The sequence below is a fragment of the Typopeltis vanoorti genome, chromosome 18, assembly GCF_054136105.1.
Source record: "Typopeltis vanoorti isolate ZY-2024b chromosome 18, IOZ_Tvanoo_1.0, whole genome shotgun sequence".
Classification (NCBI taxonomy): Eukaryota; Metazoa; Arthropoda; class Arachnida; order Uropygi; family Thelyphonidae; genus Typopeltis; species Typopeltis vanoorti.
In genome coordinates, this window is record NC_143566.1 from 49156571 (window position 1) to 49176724 (window position 20154).

The 20154-nt window shown below is 35.8% G+C and overlaps 1 protein-coding gene across 1 annotated transcript in view; it reads left to right on the forward strand.

Moving 5' to 3' along the window:
* The first annotated feature begins 7396 nt into the window (after positions 1-7396).
* LOC150096653 (15-hydroxyprostaglandin dehydrogenase [NAD(+)]-like) overlaps positions 7397-20154 on the forward strand; it is a 34165-nt gene continuing 21407 nt past the window's right edge. The window contains exons 1-3 of the mRNA XM_090408415.1: positions 7397-7448; positions 12729-12835; positions 16395-16518. Of these exons, the coding sequence (XP_090264541.1) occupies positions 12743-12835; positions 16395-16518 (217 nt within the window). The 5' untranslated portion in view covers positions 7397-7448; positions 12729-12742. The remainder of the gene's footprint in view (positions 7449-12728; positions 12836-16394; positions 16519-20154) is intronic.

A 20154-nucleotide genomic window follows, 5' to 3' on the forward strand; every position in this document is an offset into this window, starting at 1 on the left:
CTTTCCGAACGTGACTATAGGGTGCTACGAAGGATAACATGTAAAAACCGCCATTCGCCGGCCCACGCGTAGAATTCAGAGTTCCGGGCATCGACCTGGACGGCTGTGGGTGTGTGACCGATGCCCATGAATGTCTCTTACCAGAGTACGTAATCCCCAACTATGATATTCGGAGGCGGTGCGTGATGGTATGGGCATGTTTTTCCTGGTTTTGCCTCGGACCCCTGTTTGTGGTACCACGAACAATGAACTCCAATAGATCTGAACATTCCAAACAATGCAATGCGTACTCCTTTGTGGCGTTTCCATGGACGTGATCATTGTCTCTTTCAGGAAGACAATGCACCGTGTCATACGACTGCTGCTGTAACTGCGTGGTTTGTGGACATGAACGTCACCACACTTGACTGGCTTCCACAGATCCCTAATCTGTAACCTATCGAACATCTTCGGGATGAACTCGAGCGTCGGATCAGGTCCAGGACATCATTACATGCATACAGGAAGAATGGTCCAAATTTAGAATTGAAGCATTCATCGCAGCAAAAGGCGGTCCTAAATCTTATTAAGGTAGGGGCCATGGCTGTTTGTTCCTCACACTATGATGTTCGTTGGCTTCTTTCCAAGCAATGTATACCGTAAAGCGAAATCGTACAAGAGGTTGCGTCTTGATTCCGCTCCGTGGACAACGGTGTCTGCGAATATCTTTAGTTGGGAGATTGGTTTCATCATTCGGGTGAGACTTTTGCTCAGCTTATTAGAGACTTGAAGTAGCTTGGAAAAATTTACATGCTTCGTTTTTAGAGCTGCGTTTCCGAATTATGTAAAAGATTTAAATCTTTTACGTAAATTAAAAAAAAACTAAAGAAAAAAATTCATTTAATTAAATTAATTATGCAAATTAAGTGGATATTGAATCCAACATTATTTCAAAACTGAATATAGAAACTATAAAAGTTTCGGCGGATCCAAGCGTAAGCCAACACCTGGTTCAGGCTTGGGCAACTCGTAGTAAAGGTGGAGTAAGTTCTGATCACTATCCTTAGTATTTTCCATAATGTAAAGCACATCTCCTTACGGACATGTATGACGCTATACATTATGGATGGAAGATCACTACCCAGATCGGTTTCGACCTTTGTTGAATGTTCAAGTACAGGTCGAACTCCAAAAACTCAGCGTTGTTCCCCTCAGTAATAGCAACAGCTGTGCCTCAGTTAACTTCACAGGCTACAGTATTGCCATTCATTACCCCCCCCCAACACACACACACACCTAGGTGACAACAACAGCCAAGCCTCAGTTAAAACTTCATGGGCTACAGCATTGCCATTTATCACCACTTCCCAGATCGGTTTCGACCTTTATTGAGGTGTGTTTAAGTAAAGACTTCTTTAAAAATTAGGCGATCCCCACACCCCTCCCTACGAGTGACCAGAGGACAGTCCAACTCAGCGTTGTTCCACTCAGTGACAGGCTCACTCCGTCACCGAGAAGAACTTCTCAGCGTTGACTCTAACCAGTTGTAGGCTCACCCCACCACCAGCACCAGACAGCCATAATCTCATACCTTGGGTAGGCAAAAACCTACCCCAAGCAGAGCCTCTCATACATCAAGCATCTAACCCCTCATCAATGAGTAGGTAGACCCAGATGTAAATACTGAGGTTGAAGTGATGCAGAAGTTATTCTTTACTGTACGAGTTGCTAAGAGGTACACCAAGAATTACTGAGATAACGAGCCAAAAAGGCTTCTCTTCGGCGATGCAAAATTATACAAATTAAGTGGATACTGAATCCAGTGCTGGTTCTAATAGGTGTGCAGGGCGTGCGTGCACGCAGGCGGCCAAATCTCTAGGACGGCCGATGGAATAAATTCGATATAGCCTATAGTTAATTTAAAAATATTGGCGATGAAATAGGAACGTAACATTGTTAAAATGTATAGCGGTGCTAACTTCGAAATATCTTCTTTGGATTTCATTCTCTATCTCTTTAAAAACCTCACTCAACAAGGAATTTTATTCAAGCGAACCATAGTTTTGGCCTGGTTTTTTGCTACTAAAAATACATAATTGGGGAAAAAATGGAATTACAATTTTTTTTTCTCTAGTACCTGTTATAAAATATGCCACCGTCTTTCAGATTGACCTGACAGACAGACAAACAGATGGACAGATCGCAGTTTTTTCGGAATCTGTACAGAAAGGCTTAAGTCAGTTTGGGTCATTACAACATTTATTTATTCATTCAAAAAGAGAAAAAATAATTTGGGCTTATTATTATTATTACCATTATTATTAATGTTTTTTATTATATGTTTAGATATGTCGGATAGGAAAACTAAACGTCTGTCTGGTGATTTTTATCGCGAAAGAATGAAAGTGATAAGGAAAAGGAAAAATTACGAACCTTTTCCAGACAGTAAGAGTGAAATCAAAGTGGAATGTGAAAAATCAAATGAAAAGTGAATTTCGTTCAGTACTGTGCCAGGAGGAAGAGTCAACGCCGAAGTCAAGCCGTGGGGATAGTTTGCAAAGTAAGCCTTCTGGTAATTGTGCTGAATTCACGACAGGATTTTAGGGGATCCTTGTACCTGGCCATCTATTGTTAATAATCCGTTATTAGAACTCATAATTCATAAGGAACTTGTAACACCTCAAAATATAAACTTTATTTAAAGATAACAATGGAAGATCATTTTGCACGTCACAGTTTGTAAGACTCTTACCTAATGGTGAAAAAGTTCAAAGAACTTGGTAAATCTATTCTGAAAATTCGAATAGTGTATTTTGATTTTGTTGTAAGCTGTTTGCTTTAAAGAAAAACAAATTAATAGATAGTCAGGGGTTTTCAGATTGGCGACATTTGGCCACTAATTTATCACGACATGAAACGAGTGTAGATCATATGCAAAATTGTAAAAAGTGCTATGAATTAAAAACACGCCTTGACACAATTTGTACAATTGATAAAGAACAGCAGCGGTATTTTGAATCTGAAAAAAGACGATGGCAAGCCATCATCCAAGGAATCGTTGCAACTGTACAATTTTTAGCAGGGCAGTGTTTAGCTTTCAGAGGTACAAATAATAAATTATACGAAGCAAATAATGGAAATTTTTAAAGACCGTAGAAATGTTGGCAAAATTTGACTCTATTATTTCATAGCATGTAAATAACATAACAGAATCTCAAAATTCTAGAAATCGTATACCCCATTACTTAGGCCATTCTTTTCAAAACGAAATTATATCTGTTTTAGCAAACGGCATTAAATCAAAAATTAAGGAATGTATAAAAAGGGCGAAATATTTTTCTATAATTCTCGACTGCACTCCAGATGCCAGTCACATTGAACAGATATCGTTTGTAGTAAGAATTGTAAATATTTACACTTTTGACGTTGCAATTCAAGAATTAATTCTTGGATTTTATCCATTTTCAGACACACTACAGGGGAAGGTGTATGTAATTATCTTTTAGGTGGACTCTTGATAGATTATGAGTTAGATATTCAAAATACGCGTGGACAAGGGTATGATAATGGGGCCAATATGCGTGGCAAGCACAATGGTTTGCAGAACAAAATTAGGAATATAAATCCTAGAGCCTTTTTTGTACCTTGTGCATCTCATTCTTTAAATCTTGTTGTAAACGATGCTGCCAAAAAACATTTGAAACAGTTAATTTCTTTAACATTATCCAAGAATTGCATACATTTTTACCTGCATCCCCTTATAGATGGGATATACTAAAAAGCAATATTCCTAAATTGACACTAAAGCCTGTAAGTGATACAAGATGGGAGAGTAGAATAAAAGTGGTGCGACCGCTCAGATTGCAATTAAGTGAAGTCTTAAAAAGTTTAAATGATATATTAGTTGATAATTCCAGAGACATGAAAACAAAACATACAGCTCAGTGTTTGTTCGATCAGATTACTTCTTTCAAATTCATTTGCTCAATTGTTATGTGGAACGATATTCTGTCAAAAATTGATGTCGTAAGCCAAATGTTACAATCTCCTGAATCTAATATAAATGAATCTTTTAATATTTTGGGTGAGCTCGTTAAATTTTTAAGGGAAACTAGATGCGATAAAGCCTTTAATACTTATATTAAAGACGCAGACGTTTTAGCTAAAGAAGTAAACATGGTATCCGAATTTCCAGTTGTAAGGTACAGAACCAACGTTCGCCACTTAAATTATGAAAGTCCAGATGAACTTGAGGAAGAAATAAAAAATACAAAAGAATTGTCAGAATACAATTTTATCTAGTAATTGTTGATACTGCATTAAATTCCATAAAGGAAAGATTTGAAATTCTGAGTGAATGTAATAATGTATTTAAATTTCTTTGTGAATTCAGAGAAATGATAGAAGAAAAAATTAAAAAATCTTGTGTTGATTTAGATGCTTCCCTTCAAATTAATAAAGATGGTGAATATATTAAAGATATTGATGGTTTTGAGCTCTTCAATGAGCTGATAACGTATAGAACGTTTAGCGGGGGCATTACAGAAACTGATTCATTAAAAAATTTGACATATATTGCATTTCCAAATCTATTTATAGCTTTGAGAATTTTTCTCACATTATCGGTTAGTGTAGCATCAGGTAAAAGGAGCTTTTCGAAACTCAAACTTATAAAAACATATTTAAGAACATCAATGACCCAAGACAGGTTCAGTGATTTAGAATTGCTAGCAATAGAAAAGGATTTGTCTGAAAAATTAGAATTATCAAATGTTATTGATGAATTTGGCAAATAAAAAAGCAAGAAGAGCAATGTTTAGACGTAATGACTGCATCTGTTTGGGAAGTTGTACATTTTGCACCTGTTTGATATAATTTATACATTCATTGTACTTTTTCTATTTTTATAAAATTAAAATAAATAGCCTAAAGTATATAAAATATTTTATGAATTTTCCTTTGTGTATTTTATGAATTTCCTTTGTCAATTAGGCTACATATACTGTCATAAAACGTACTAATAGTAATATTCTGGGCTATGCTATAAATGTATTCGAGATCTGCATTGTTAGGGTAAGGTTATACTAGTTTTTTTTTTCGAACATGTACAGCAGTGAATAGAACATATGCACAAGAATGGTGATTTTCTGTACAATTTTTTTCCGTCAACGTGGCCATCATCATTCTTGCATATGTTCTATTCACTGCTGTACATGTTCGGAAAAAAAAAACACTAGAGTAGCCTTACCCTCAAGGGCGGCCAATTATCTCTAGCACGCAGGCATCTAACAGTCTAAAATCGGCCCTGATTGAATCCAACATTATTTCAAAGCCGAATATAGAAACTCTAAGAGTTTCATGCTGAATGTATAAAAACTATAAAAGTTTCGACGGATCCTAGCGTAAGCCAACACCTGGTTCAGGCTAGGGCAACTCGTAGAAAGGTGGAGTAAATGCAACCTGAACCAGGTGTTGGCTTACGCTAGGATCCGTCGAAACTTTTATAGTTTCTATACATTCAGCATGAAACTCATAGAGGTTCTATATTCGGCTTTGAAATAATGTTGGTTTCAATATCCACTTAATATGTATAATTTCGCATCGCCGAAGTAAATCCATTTTGTCTCTTTATCTCAGTTATTAATTATGTTTCTAAATCTAATTTAAGCACTTCCGTTATTAATTATGGTTCGTAATGTTCATTAATATTCCTACTTCTCAGTTAATCTGTGAAAGCTAAAAAACTGCTGTTGAAAACAAGAAAATATGCTAATTTAAGAAGTTCGATGATAAATGCTTTTTTTTTTTTTTCATTCTTCTTTCATTGAATGTAACGACCAGGTTACTTGGAAAAACGATTCGATGCCCTTTGTTAAATACTGCTAATCTGTGGAATTACAAGAAAAGCTAAGGATAGTAATTTTTAACAATGTACAAACAATTTTCCGGCAAATTCCTAATTTTCTTCCGATGTGTTCTGAAGAGGAATTCTTGTTGATTATGGATCTTCAATAGTCAAATTTGCAGATCCCTTAATTACTTTCCCATTAAGATGCATTTATTTTGTAGATCCTTCTCTGACTAGATTACCTTCAAGAACTACAATCGTAGTCTTACTAGGACTGCGTTCATTTTCTCTGCTCTCTCTCTCTCTCTCTCTCTCTCTGATCTTCTCCTAGGATTGCTTTTAGATCTTCCCTGTCTGTTCAGAAGAGTGCTGCGTCATCAGGATATCTCAGGTTGCTAACTCACTTTACACCAATCTAATTCCTGACTCAAGCTGATCAAATGCTGTGCACGTAATGTAATTAGAAAAGTGGTGAACAGCTAAAAGAAGGTACGTATCCTTATTTAGCATCCTTGCTCACCCGAAATGCAGTTAATTTAATCCTAGAAGTGTTCTTATGGTGACCCCTTGCTCAATCTATGAATAAACTATCATCCTAACAGTGTGTGCTTAAAAGCCATTTCTCTCATTACAGCCCTGTGTGTGTGTGTGTGTGTGTGTGTGTGTGTGTGTGTGTGTGTGTGTGTGTGTGTGTGTGTGTGTGTCCGTCCGTCCGTCCGTCTGGTAGATGTGTCTGTTTTGCTATATGAATCCCCTAAGGGATGCACAATGTAGGAGTTGACTCTTTCCCAGACAGAATTTGCTTCTACAGAGAAAGAAGGTGATTTGCAATTTTCTGTATTCGAGTCTTTGCAATTAAAGAAGATGTGTTGTTTCGGTTATGTCATGGAGAAAAAAATTAATAAACTGCCTACTTTCTTTTCCATTCGGTGGAGTGCTAAATAGGAAGAAGAAGGAAATGCTTTTTCTCCAAGTACCTGGCTCTAATAGTTGAGAACAACTATAGTGTTACATAAAACATGGCAATAAGTAATGACTACTTTTTATAACTCAGAAATACTGGAGAATTGATTTCTTTCATCTTTACAGAGATCGGTAAACATTTTTAAAAAAAATGCTATTATTCAGGGAAGAGCTGCTTCCGGACCGTTAATTTGAGGCCAGGCTATGATTTTTACGCTCCAAACTGTTGCGAGTATCGCTAAGTGCTACAGAATAGCACAAATGTATCTGAACTGCCTGATAAGAAGCAGTTATTAATTTAATATATTTTAAAAAATTTATTGTGGTAATAGCAACTTTGAGGTAACAATTATTAAAATCAGTGGACTATGTAAAGAAAGGACAATATTCCAATTCAGCTTTTCCCCCATATCTAATGTAATAAGCAGAAAGAATGACAACATTTCAACTTTGATTCTCATTACATAATTTTATATTAAATATGCCAAATTTATCAGTATCTGTCAACATCGTCATGTGAATTTTCAAGTACCCAATGCTCTACTTAATGTTTTGTTATCAACGACCTTGTCTTTTATGCAGGTTTTATCACACTGAAAAAAATAATAAAAATCCGGTACATAAGTTTTGACTTTGCGGCTAAGTGCTAAGGCGAAAGGTAAGCAGACTTTTATTCATTTTTATTGCATCCGTTTCAAATTTACGTAGTGTTGTTCACTACGTAAATTTGAAACGTTCTTTGAGCAGCCGTTCACGTAGCTCTGTAGTTATATTATTTTCGATAATATATATATATATAAGATTAATGTAATGATTATTATATTAAAATTAATATATATATTAAGGATTAATGTTATTTTCCTCAAAACAAGAGAAAAATAGATTTATCACCGAAATGTCTGAAAATATAATAAATCGCACTTCCTCCCTTATGAAGTGAAGACTACTCTTGGATTAATGTAACGAAAATTTCAATAAAGTAAGGATATTTAAAATTTTTTTTTAACAGACTTGAAGCTTTCCTTGTATTTTGTAGAAAACATCCAATTTTCCATGTTTGGTCGGTTATTTTGAGTATTTACGAACAGAAGTAGGAGGCTTCAATATAAAATATATTTAGAATTTGGTCTCAGCCTTTGAGATTTGACAAATACATAGTGTTAGTGGTTCTACTTGTAATATGTAGTATCTTTAGAGGAAAAAGTACATTTTTAGAGGCCAAAAGACGTACGACCGGGATGTGTTATGATAAGAATGGCGAGGTGTGAGTAGACAAAGAAAAGACCTAATCTTATTTAGAGATAAGGGTGTAATGAAAGGTAAGGACAGGCGAAGTGAGATATTTCTATAGAGAAATCAGACAAAGACGTTTGTCTGATTTCTCTATAGAAATCAGACAAAGGAAGATCTAATTAGACCTGGAAGATCTAATTGTAAAGGGAGTTAAGAAATTCATAAAATTTCTTAACTCCCTTTACAATTTTATAGTAATTCTAAGTGTTGCAGAGAATTTTTTTTCAATATTTCAATAAAAGCAAGACTAATAAACGATAGGTTTTTAACTAATAATTAAAATTATAAATCTTTTAAGTAAACCTTCCTGCGAAATATTGTGTCTTGCGGATTTCGGCATCTTAGTTAAATTATCTTATTTTGTTAATTTATTTTTCTTCGGACGTTTGACAAATTCTTCTAATATTTATGCGGAGAGAGCCATGTTGGTAAAAAGAAAAAGTTTAATACGGACTCCAAGCAAAAACCTTATTTAGACGAACTAATAGGAAAGCAGCTAAATACATTTTTAGTTTATTGGCAAGAGGACCTAAAGTCGCACGAAAGACTCATTTGTTTTAATATTCGGAGAAGCTGAATAATGCTTACCAAAGGATGTATGATTTATTTGATGTATATAAAAGAGATAATTAAAAAGAGAACAAAGTGTTTTTATTTGTTATCCGTACGAGCAGTTCAAGGAAAGCAGTTTGACTTTTTTTATCCATCATTCAGAAGATTGTCGTAAGAGAAAGCAATCAGCCTTATCCACTCATCAAACAGGTTACTTTTTTTTTAAAAAATGTTTAATAGATAACAGGGTTGAGTAATTTCTACACTTCATCAAGAGCAGGTTGCAAAAAGTCGCGTATTAAAACGAGTAATACAACATGAGTGTGACCTTCAAAATGTCCTTCATAATGAAGGACATTTTGCATAATGTCCTTCATTATGCAAAAAGCGAAACCTTAGTTGCCGAGAGCAAAATTCCTCCCACATGGTATGAGGTCGACTAACTCATCTTTAACTGAAAAGCCATTTATAAAATTCTTCCAGTCTTAGACGTGATCAAATACAATTCTGTCAAATCAAAGGGCATTGTCTATATCTGTTGAAGTACGGCATCTCCCAGTTTCAATTACACCAACTTTATCCAGTAAAGAACAGTCCGTGCTAGAAAACAATCGCACATTACAAAGGATAATTAAAAACTAGGTTATTATATTTTTCCAATTCTTTTATTTCATATATATTTATATGGGGACCTCATTTTACATTTCCATCTGCAGTGCGATGTGTTGGAATATCAGTACGAAATTTTTAATAGTTCATTTTATTCGTTATATATTTATATATTGCGCGCGCGCGCACATACACACAATATATACGCTATATGCATACAATATGCATTCTCAGAAGAGGTATTTAGATTAATCGGAACAGGTTATTAATTACTAAGGAGGAAAGCCAGAAATAGGATGACCTGGAAGATCGAACTCTCCATAGCGAGAGAAATGGTGCATTGTAGTGATTCAGATTTATCAGCTAGTATTGGCAACATCCATTGCAGCTAACAGAATGAAATGGCAACGTGTGTTTTATATCTGATAAAAGCTGGTCTCATAAAGGCCACAAGTACGTGACATATGTGGACAGGAGTTAAAGAAGAAAGGAGGAATATCTTCACATTTTGTTTGAACAACTGAGGATTGTAGGTTGACTGAAGATTGAGGATCTTTAGGGAAGGCAGAGTGTGGAAGACTGTTTCAAAGAACAGAAGTAGATGGAATGAAAGAGGAGTCTGGGAAGTTGGCTCAGTTAGTTTATAGATGGACTGTAAAAGTTGTTGATTAGCAGTGGCTCTTGTTCTAATGATTTTGAAGGAATTATTGAGGTCAATTCAGCAGAACACTTTCTATGAAAGCATCTGTAGAAGAAGCACAGAGCTGAAACGGAACGTCTGTGAGAAAGATACTGAAGTGGATATGTGAGAGAGGGATGATTAATTAAACAGAGTGCCCTCTTTTGGATAGGATCGAGCAATCCTAGAGACTACTTTCGTGTACCAATACAAACATGGGAGCAATATTTAGCGATTTGTAATATTTTAACAATAATGTGGAATTTGTATAGAATTAACAGCTGTGAAAGTGCAGTAGTGTCTTGTGCAAAAATGTACACCAAGGTTTTTGAACTTTTCTGCTGCAGAAGCCGTACTTGAAATACATTTGTGTCAGGAAAGTTGGGGGTATACGTCATTCCAAGAACGGAAATCTGATTGTGTTTGAATATCTAAGTATTACTGAGGGTAAGGGAGGGATGCGAGCTCTTTCTTGCGAGAGATCAGAGAGGACTGACTTTTGGTGTGAGGATTGACTTATGTCCTTGTCCCACTAGGATATAGCTAGGGGATCGGAGTTCAGGCCATTGTCGTCTGAATCTTGAGGATTCTAATATTTCTTCACTACAATATTTGTCAAAGGAAAGGAGGAATGTAGTGTACCGTCATCAGCCAAGCTATGGGTAGGATCGAACGTCTGTGAGAGAGCAGGTCATTTTACACTAGGAAAAAAAGGTAAAAGAAGGGAGTACGCTGGGATACGTCTGCATTAATGGAGAGTTCCGATAAGAGAAAACCGTCCACCATGATATTTAGCAACCAGTTGAAGAATGTAGAAGGCAGGCCATAGGATGGCAGTTTGCTAAGTATACCCCTGTGCCAAACCCGATCAAATGCCTTTGAAATGTCGCAGGCAACCATTTGAGCTTATGCAATTTTTTCCATGGCTTGAGTCCAGACATGAGTGGTGCAAGAAAGATCAACTGGAGACCGCGAGTGGTGGAATCCGTACTATTGATCACTAATTTGTTGGTTTGTCTCTAAGTGGTTCAAGAGTTGGTTGATGATGATGAACTTCTCCATAATTTTAGAGAGAAGTGACAGCAATTGGACGGTAGTTCGTTGGACATTTATCACGTTTCTTTGGGAGCGCTGGGTATGGGCCTGTTTCCATGTTGTAGGGTAGATGTCAGTTGAATAGGATAGATTGAGTAGGCGATACAAGGTAGGTGTTATTTCTGGGGCACAAGTTTTAACACAGAAGGTAGAATACCGTCAGGACCAGATGCCTTGTATTCAGATTACTAAGGATTCTTTGCATTTCTTTATGAGTGACATAGAGAAAGCGGTTCTCAATGGAGTGGAGACAATTTTGCCCAGGTAGCTAATACAGGAACTGTATTAACGACCTGGGCAAAATTACCTTTAAGTGAAGTAACTACAGTACCATCTGGATGCAGAGTGGTGAATGTTTAGGTGGGCAAAAGTTACGTCCAGTGCTCTTGGTAAGGGGAGCAGAAGGAGTGACTGCCATTTAGGAAGGATGCGAGTTTGCAGCATTTGGCCCTTTCAAAGTTCTGATTTCATTTGGTGATGATTCTTTTACAGCTGTCGAGAGCTGCAGCATAGGCAAAGTGAGCAGCTGGCGTCTTGGTATCGAACCATTCGTGGTATGCAGAGGTTTTTTTCCTTTTACTTCGTTGGCGCATTTTTTCAGAACGAAGGCTTGGATAGTGGTTGAGAATTTGGAGTAGAATAAGGGATGAAAGCCTTCATGTATGTGACGACGACGACAAGAAGTTTGTGTAATGTGTAGTTTGGGAAGTTGAGGTGGACACTCGTTATTGAGGTTGGCGGTTGGCGTTATGATAGGAATAATAATTCTGGTTTAGATGATTGCAGGTGGAAATCCACATCGTTTATATTGCTGCTAAGGTGAAGTGGAATGGGGAAACTTTTTTATATAAGCATTCATATTGTTGAATTCTTTGAGGGCTTTTTGTTGGATTTTTGTTTTTTATGACTTTTAACTATTGTTTTATGATCAGCAGTAAAATCGCATTTCTTTCGGTTGTGATCCATTGTATGCGATGAGAAAGAGATAAAAAGAGAGTGGGGGGGGGGATGAAAGGTGACAGACTCGCAAACAAACCGCCCACACAGAGGGAACTCTGTCTATGTATGGCCTTGAGAGCCTCGTCACTCCCCACAGCCACTGTATTTGGTCTTCCCCCAGTTACGTGCCAAAATACGTTCCTACAGGATTCGATGCTAGCTGATCAGGAAGCCTCCAGATTCGTTACTAATTTGTTCGTTCCGTGCATTAACCAAGGGCCGGCCTGCGGAAACGTTTTACTACTGTGCCTAATGGGGTAGGGTTCGAGCACCTACAGTGTGATTGGTATATCCCTGAAACATCACTCTCGGTACATGTTGGAAGAGAGAGGAGGAAACAGAATGCGGAACACTTGCTCTAGAGACAAACATGGCTTCAATCACTTCAAGTCTCTAATAAGCAAATGGGACGAATATAAGTGGGACAAATCGGTATTCAAAATCTGTGAGAAAAAGATTCGCCTGTTTTCGAGTAATGTTTTCTTTTTACAAAAGTGGCATTGAATAAAGCAAAACTGAACAGACGACACACTAAGAAATGTTGGGTTGGTGCTTAAAAAACTGGATTTAAAGAAGAAAACAATGGTTTCCAAGAATGGAAACAAGCAGCTGTAATAATGCCAGTCACGGAAAAAAAAAACGCATGCGCTCATTACACAGAAAATGTACATTTAATATATATCTGAATATTCAAAGTAGTTCTATTTTCAGAACTGTACGATACAATGGAGCTCCAAGGAAAAGTCGCCATCGTCACAGGAGGTGCTAATGGAATAGGGAAAGCAATTTGCGAGGCTCTCGCCAATCACGGTTGCAAGGTAAGCTCAGAAAATTTTATGTAACAGGAAATTGTAGTAAAGCAACTGAGTATTTAGATATTTTTAAAGTTGATATTTTAACAACAATGCTAAATATATCTATACTGAAATAGAAGAATTTTTGTTTCAAACGAAGATGGCTTGAAATCAAGATAGTTTCGACACTTTGCTGAAAGATTATAGGGTTGTGTTTATTTCCTTATTCGCTGGTGGGAGTTCTTGTGTAATGCATAACAAGGAAGTCTTGAATTCCGGCCAATACAATTATTTTATTTGTTTAATTGCAAATACAATTCAAAAGATAATTGCAATGCTGAAACTAACGTTCACATGTAAGATAAGGATGTTATTTTGCCTCTTTACAAGGCTTTGATAAGACCTCACTTGGACTATTGTGAGCAGGTCTGGTCTCCTGGATTCGTTGTGATTCTCATATATTGGAGAGAGTACAAAGGAGAGTGTAAAAATGATATCAGGATTGTGGAATAGTGGTTATGAAGACAGATTGAGTACTTGTAGATTGCAGACACTAGCAAACAGGAGAAAGAGGGGTGATATGATTGAGACTTACAAACTGCTGAAAGGGTCATACAGGTTTCAATTGATGGAATGTTTCAATTTATGGAGGGTGGGAAAAGGACGAGAAGGGGCATCCCTGGAAGCAGAGAATGAAGGCCGTCAAGAAGGGTGTGAGGGCTAGATTTTTCTCTCATAGGGCGGTGCGTGATTGGAATGGAGTGCCATTGGATGTTGTGAGTGCAAGCAGTGTGAATGAATTCAAGAATAAGTATGATAGCTGGTGTGTGTGTGTGTGTGTGGTATTTGGCCTCCCTCGATGAGTCTCTGACTCCCTGGAGGTCGCTCTTAATAATAATAATAATAATAATTATTATTATTATTTACAATGCAAACAGGCCTATACGGTTATTGGGCGTGAAGCAATAAGAACATAAACACCAAAGAAAATTATATTTCCCATCCTATTTTCCTGTACATATTAGACTACTTTATATCATGAAAGGGATAAGTTCCATTGGCTTTTATAAATGGGGTTTTTAAAAGAAATGAGCAATCTCATAATAATCAGAAAGAAAAAAAAATTACTCGTTTCATGTTTTTTAAATATCAAAAAAAAAAGGATTTTGATTGGTCACGAGAAAAGAAAACGACCAACTGCGATGGTGAAGAAATCAGTAAGAATTTATAATTTACTAAAGTTTGAAGGGAGTTAATGTGCAATGTACATATAAAAATCAATCAATAAATAAAAATGGAAATAATAAAAACGATGGCGACCATTAATGCATTGATATACTTCCATCACATAAAACAGCTTCGTACGGTGTAGCATAGAAGTCAGCTCTACAAAGGATTCTTACACTAACAATGTAGTACACAGTAATATATATCGTAGATATATGTAGTATATAATCACCTCCCACTTTATACACTGATCCTCCCACATTGTGGTGAATGATGAGGCTTCTCCTCACAGGCAGTCAACTGTGAATATCCGGAATCAATTTAAGGAAAGAAAGAAATCGACTAAGTAATAAAAGATGCTCTAAAAAGGCTTTCAGCTATGCAGGATTTGCTGCCATGAAACGAATATACACTCAGTGACCAAAATATTCGGGGAGTTAGCCTGATAAATGGAAACTACCAGAATAACAGACGAGTGACGATAATGCAGCAAGCAGCTTATTTAAATCGGCAGTAGAATACCTCGAAGTAACACTCAAGTGCAATCGTAATTAATAAATCCCGTGGTCTGAGTAACTTCTAAGACCATACATAGTGAAATAGCTGGTTATTACCACAGAAGCAATTAGGTTCCGAGGGTATCATGTCTGTAAAGGCGTGTGATTTGCTGTTAATATCTCTGTTTGCTGTGATAAAAAAAAACAACTAGAATTTTCGCTAAAATAAAAAACGTTCCTAATTCTCGCGAGAGACCAACTAACTCGGCTTCACTTCGAGTGATCTCTCTAATATTAACAGGCTGGCGTGACAAACAAGGCTGGTAATGTGTCTGAAATTAGCAGATTGTTGTGTCAGTTAATTTTCCAAACGCTGCCTGTTTTAGAATGAAAAACATAAGAAAAAACTTTACGACACCACCTCCACTTTATAAGACAGGTTAAATCCCTTTAAAAAGCTTCTTTTAAAGGCTTTTCGCTTCCTAGCAGGAATTTGAAGGAATTTAACCTAGGTCTTTCAAACAAAAAGAGGACTACATACTGAGCAATTTACAGAAACTAAATGGAGAGAAGAGAAAATGGGATACATCAAACGGTTTTGAATTAAGAATGGAGATTAAATAATTATATGAAGTAGGTGTATGCCTACTGATTTCATGTATTCATCTGGCCGGCTTTGTTTGTTCTACCGCAGGGATTCTCAACCTATGGTTACGCGTACCACTGGTGATATGTGAGCCACTGCCTTACTGGTACATCTAATATCTTGAATTAAATATAGTAGTACGCCACTGGAAAAGGTTGAGAACCGAATGAAATCTGGAGATTTCAGTAGGGAAAAAACTTTACACTTCTAAATGACAGGTTAGCACATCCTTAGATGAAAAATTCTTGTAAGTTGTACCAATTACAGACGGAATTTGATTAGCTGTATTGACAGCTGATGATTATCATCAATATCGGGTGAACTACGAAGTCTCTCTATGAACACTTATGATGCTGCAACAAGGAATTAAATAGGGTTGCCCGTTAGTGTAAAAGTGCTTCTTTAAAATATAACCGAAGAGTTAATAAATAGGACAAGGTTTTAGTTAAAAAAAGTAAACGGGGTTTTGTAAATCACACATGATAATTGAAGCTGAGTCTGGTAAGGTTGCAACTGAGTTCTTCTACAAATATGTTTGAAGAGAATATGAAATTTTAAGCAAGCAAGATGTAGTAATCTTCAACCATCCTATTAGTAAATAAAATATTATATTAAAAATGTATATAAATTTATGCGATTTCGTTATCTTGGTCTTAAGGTGTTAGGTTTTCGGTAACATGATAGGACCAAACAAGTTAGTTTTATCATAAACGTAATTCATGTCAAGATAGAGACGGTTATTTCAATCTGCCTAAGTGTGCCAATTGGGGATTTTCAGACAGGTGGCAGTTTCCTTTTTTTGGGGGGAAGAAACACCCAAGTTTCTGGAAGAAACTCCTTGATAGATTCACATCAGCCTACTGTTAGTTGAAAATACCATATAAATGTTCTTCGCCTAATAGATGATATTCGAACCCAGATTTCCAATCAAAGAATACCGCCAATATAAAACGAGTTACGTAAGCTCTTTATGACGATAATTGAAAATTCAAATTGAAAGAAAACATTTCACTTCAACGAAATGATAGCATCCTCCTTACTTTAGAATAACAGTATACATAAAATCTGTCCTGTAAATGCACAACGTGAGAGGGAATTTTGTAAAAAATAAAATAAAATAAGGGTATAAAATCACCTTCAGTTTCGAAATTACACATCAACAGATTACTTTTGTGTTTCAGAGAAACAAAATAAATATTAAATGTTAATTTAGGTGTGTATAGCAGACGTGATCGTGGAGAAAGGTCAGTCCACTACTGCCGAGATCAATGAGAAACATGGAAAAGGAACTGCAATGTTCGTGAAATGCGATGTCACTTCCGATGAGGAATTCGAAGGTAAATAATGCTTTAGCTATTTCATCTTTTTATACTAAATAATAACAAATAGGTAAAATATTAATTTCTGAAACAGCAGAGCAATTCGGGAGGAGAAGTAAGATATATAATGGAAACACAGACTGAAATTTTGTTTACGTCAAAATTTTCTAATAATAAAATATTGACTTTTGCAATTATTTTAATACCATCTTAATTTAAACTTCATATTTAAATACAGCCTAGTAGTAGTCCAGTCACTCTGAACAAGATCAAGAGAAGATAAGGATTTGTGACGTAATTATGTGTGATTTGATCAGTGAATTCATGAGTATGGAATGTTTGAAATTTCGCTTGGAAACGCGTGTCACTGACGTTATGGTGTGTCTTTTTGTTCGCCTATGGCATTCTAGATAATTGTTTGCATATGGAATTGTGAGTGATGGTTAGAGTATGGAATTCTGACAAGATTGAGATGTCGATAAGATAAGATGTTAACTTAAATGGCAACTTTTTTACAATAATTAAAGAGAATTGCATTAAAGTATAAAGTTATGGTTTTATATATCAACTTCTAAACAGAATAACTGAGAAAGAATTTCACGGTTGAAAACACACCAACAACACAAAACACAAAACTTTGGTTCATTTTAGTTTACAAATACATATTTTATTTTGCTTTCGCTTTTATTTACAAGCATATTCACAGAGAAAAATTCGAACATGTAATTACCTAGAAATATTTCAACAGATTTATTTTACACTCTTAACCTTTTCCAATGAGTTCAATAAAGAAAATGTTCATAACCCACTGTTTCCTGATTATATTACATCAAAATAGCAGGTCACACAAAACAGGCTTAATACCCGACACCATAGGAAGCACAGCTCCATACATCTGATAAAGTGTATGGAGAAAAAATGGAATTTTTTCTCCATAGAGAAAAAATTCCATGGAGAAAAAATGGAATTTTTTCTCCATGGAAAAAAAGCTGACATAGATTCTTGAAATATTTGAAGGTTGGCATGAACAAATCAGACTAATAATTCACTGAGTGGTTTCTGGATACGACACCATGCCTCCCTAAACTTTCCAGGTATTCTTTTGTCACCAGATATACACAAGCAGTCTTCATATAATGTTCATAAAGTCTCAAAATAAAGAATCTTTATCGAACTGAATAGTCTTGAAAGTCTAATTTTACCATTGGTGACGTTAGATGGTGAGCAATAATTTTTCCTATGATACAAATATATGGTAATTCAGTTTCCAAAAATAGTAAATTATTATCAATTTGGTATATTTTTGGTGAAAATCTCTCAGCTTCTATACAACTAATAGAGAAACTTTATTTCCACCAGCTCCTTTATCATCGACCATTAGTTCCCCATCTTGGCATTTGAGAATATAACAGTCCCAGAGGTCCAATTTGTAGTCTACTCTTCTTGGCAAGTAGGTGAGGATATCAAACCACTTCCTGCATAACTTTTCCCAAGTGGTCTTGGATAACCATATCACAGTGCACGTATCTTCTAAATAATAATCGGGTTTCATCCTTTTAGAGCTATGTGAAGAGTTTTATCTAATGCTATTATCCTGAAGAAAGAAAATTTCAAAGACTTTTGTGGCTCACCCATTATTTTACTTTACTGGACACACAACACCACAACATGATAGCTGCACTGGATGAACGATTGCAGTAACTGAAAAGACACTAGACTCGATTGTTTTTCCTTATATTACTGTTTAACCTGACTATTTCTTCAAATATGTAACATTTAAGCAGATGACTCAAGGATTTGTTTTTGCATGTTGGTGGATATGATGTTGATGTGATTTTATCTTACTTTGTGACATCATAGTGCAAAGCTTATATCTGTAGCTAGAATGGTTTTCTATAGCATTTATCCTTATTATGTTAAGTATTTTTTTTGAACACAACTAAAGAAATTATTTATTATTGTTTCAACTGAACATTAGATGTGATACTATACTTTTCACGTTAGATCTTCCCCACTAAAAATTCTGGCTATTAATTTGACATCCAATTCCTTGTGCGTCCAAGCTACCTCTGCAGCTGAATTTGTTTTTACAAAAAACGCTGACATAGATTCTTGAAATATTTGAAGGTTGGCATGAACAAATCAGACTAATAATTCACTGAGTGGATTCTCAAAAAAGCCTCTTTATTTTTGAAAACACCATCGAGAGTTTCTAATATTACTTGCTCAAACAGCATTTTTGATGTAAGAGCAAGTGACTAATTCTGTCATCCATATGTCTGAAATTGTTTGGTGAAGGGTGACAGGGTAGTCAAGAGGGTAATGGCAATCTTCCCGACAATGACCCCCCCTCATCCATTCTACTCCAGAAGATGTCCCAATGATCCCCTCACCTCCTCTCCTCCAGTAGATGTCCGCTCATTCACAGGAGATAAGTAACCTCTCTGTTTGCAGATATCTGATAATGTCACTTACCTCAAACTATTAGTTGATAGTTTGAGGTAAGTGATGTCACCCAAATGAACTTAGTGATGTCACCCAAACTATCAGTTTGGGTGACATCACTAAGTACTCTACAAGAAGAAAACAAAAAAAGACAGAGCTAGCAAATAACGTAATTGTGGATTTTTTAATGGATAATATACAAAATGAATAAAATAGTGGCAATTTGCTTACTATATTAGATGTATCAAACAGATTACAATAAAAAAAACCGAAAGAAATTTGCATCATTGCAGACAAATCTTGTGAAATATCTTGCCACAAACTAATCAGAGCCTTTTTTGAAAATACACTTAGTGAATTCTTAGTCTTATTTGTTCATACCAACATACAAATATTTCAAGAAGAAACTGTGTCAACTTTTTTCGAAAAAAAATTCAGCTACAGAAAGAACTTGGAAGCACAAGGAATTGGATGTTAAATTAATAGCCAGAATTTTTAGTGCAGAAGATTTAATATGAAAAGTATATTATCAGACCTAATGTTCAGTTGAAACAATAATAACAATAATAAATAATTACTTTATTTGTGTTGGAAAAAAATACTTAACATAATAAGGATAAATGCTATAGAAAACCATTCAAGCCACAGATATAAGCTTTGCCCTATGATGTCACAAAGTAAGATAAAATCACATCAACATCATATCCACCAGGATGCAAAAACATGTCCATGAGTCATCTGCACAAATGTTGCATTTTTGAAGAAATGGTCAGGTTAAACAGTACCATAAGGAAAAACAATCGAATTGAGTGTCTTTTCAGTTACTGCAATTGTTCATACAGTGCCACTATCGTATTGTGTTGTGTGTCCAGTAAAGTAAAATAATGGGTGAGCCACAAAAGTCTGAAAATTTCTTTCTTCAGGAAAATAGCATGAGACAAAACTCTTCACATAGCTCTAAAAGGATGGAAACCGATTATTATTTTAGAAGATACATACGCTGTGATGTGGTTATCCAGGACCACTTGGGAAAAATTATGCAGGAAGTAGTCTGATACCTTCGCCTACTTGCAAAGAAGAGTAGATTACAAATTGGACCTTGGAGACTGTTATATTCTCAAATGCCAAGATGGGGAACTAATGGTCGATGGTACAGGAGCTGGCGGAAGTAAAGATTTCTCTATTAGTTATGTAGAAGAGAGATTTGTA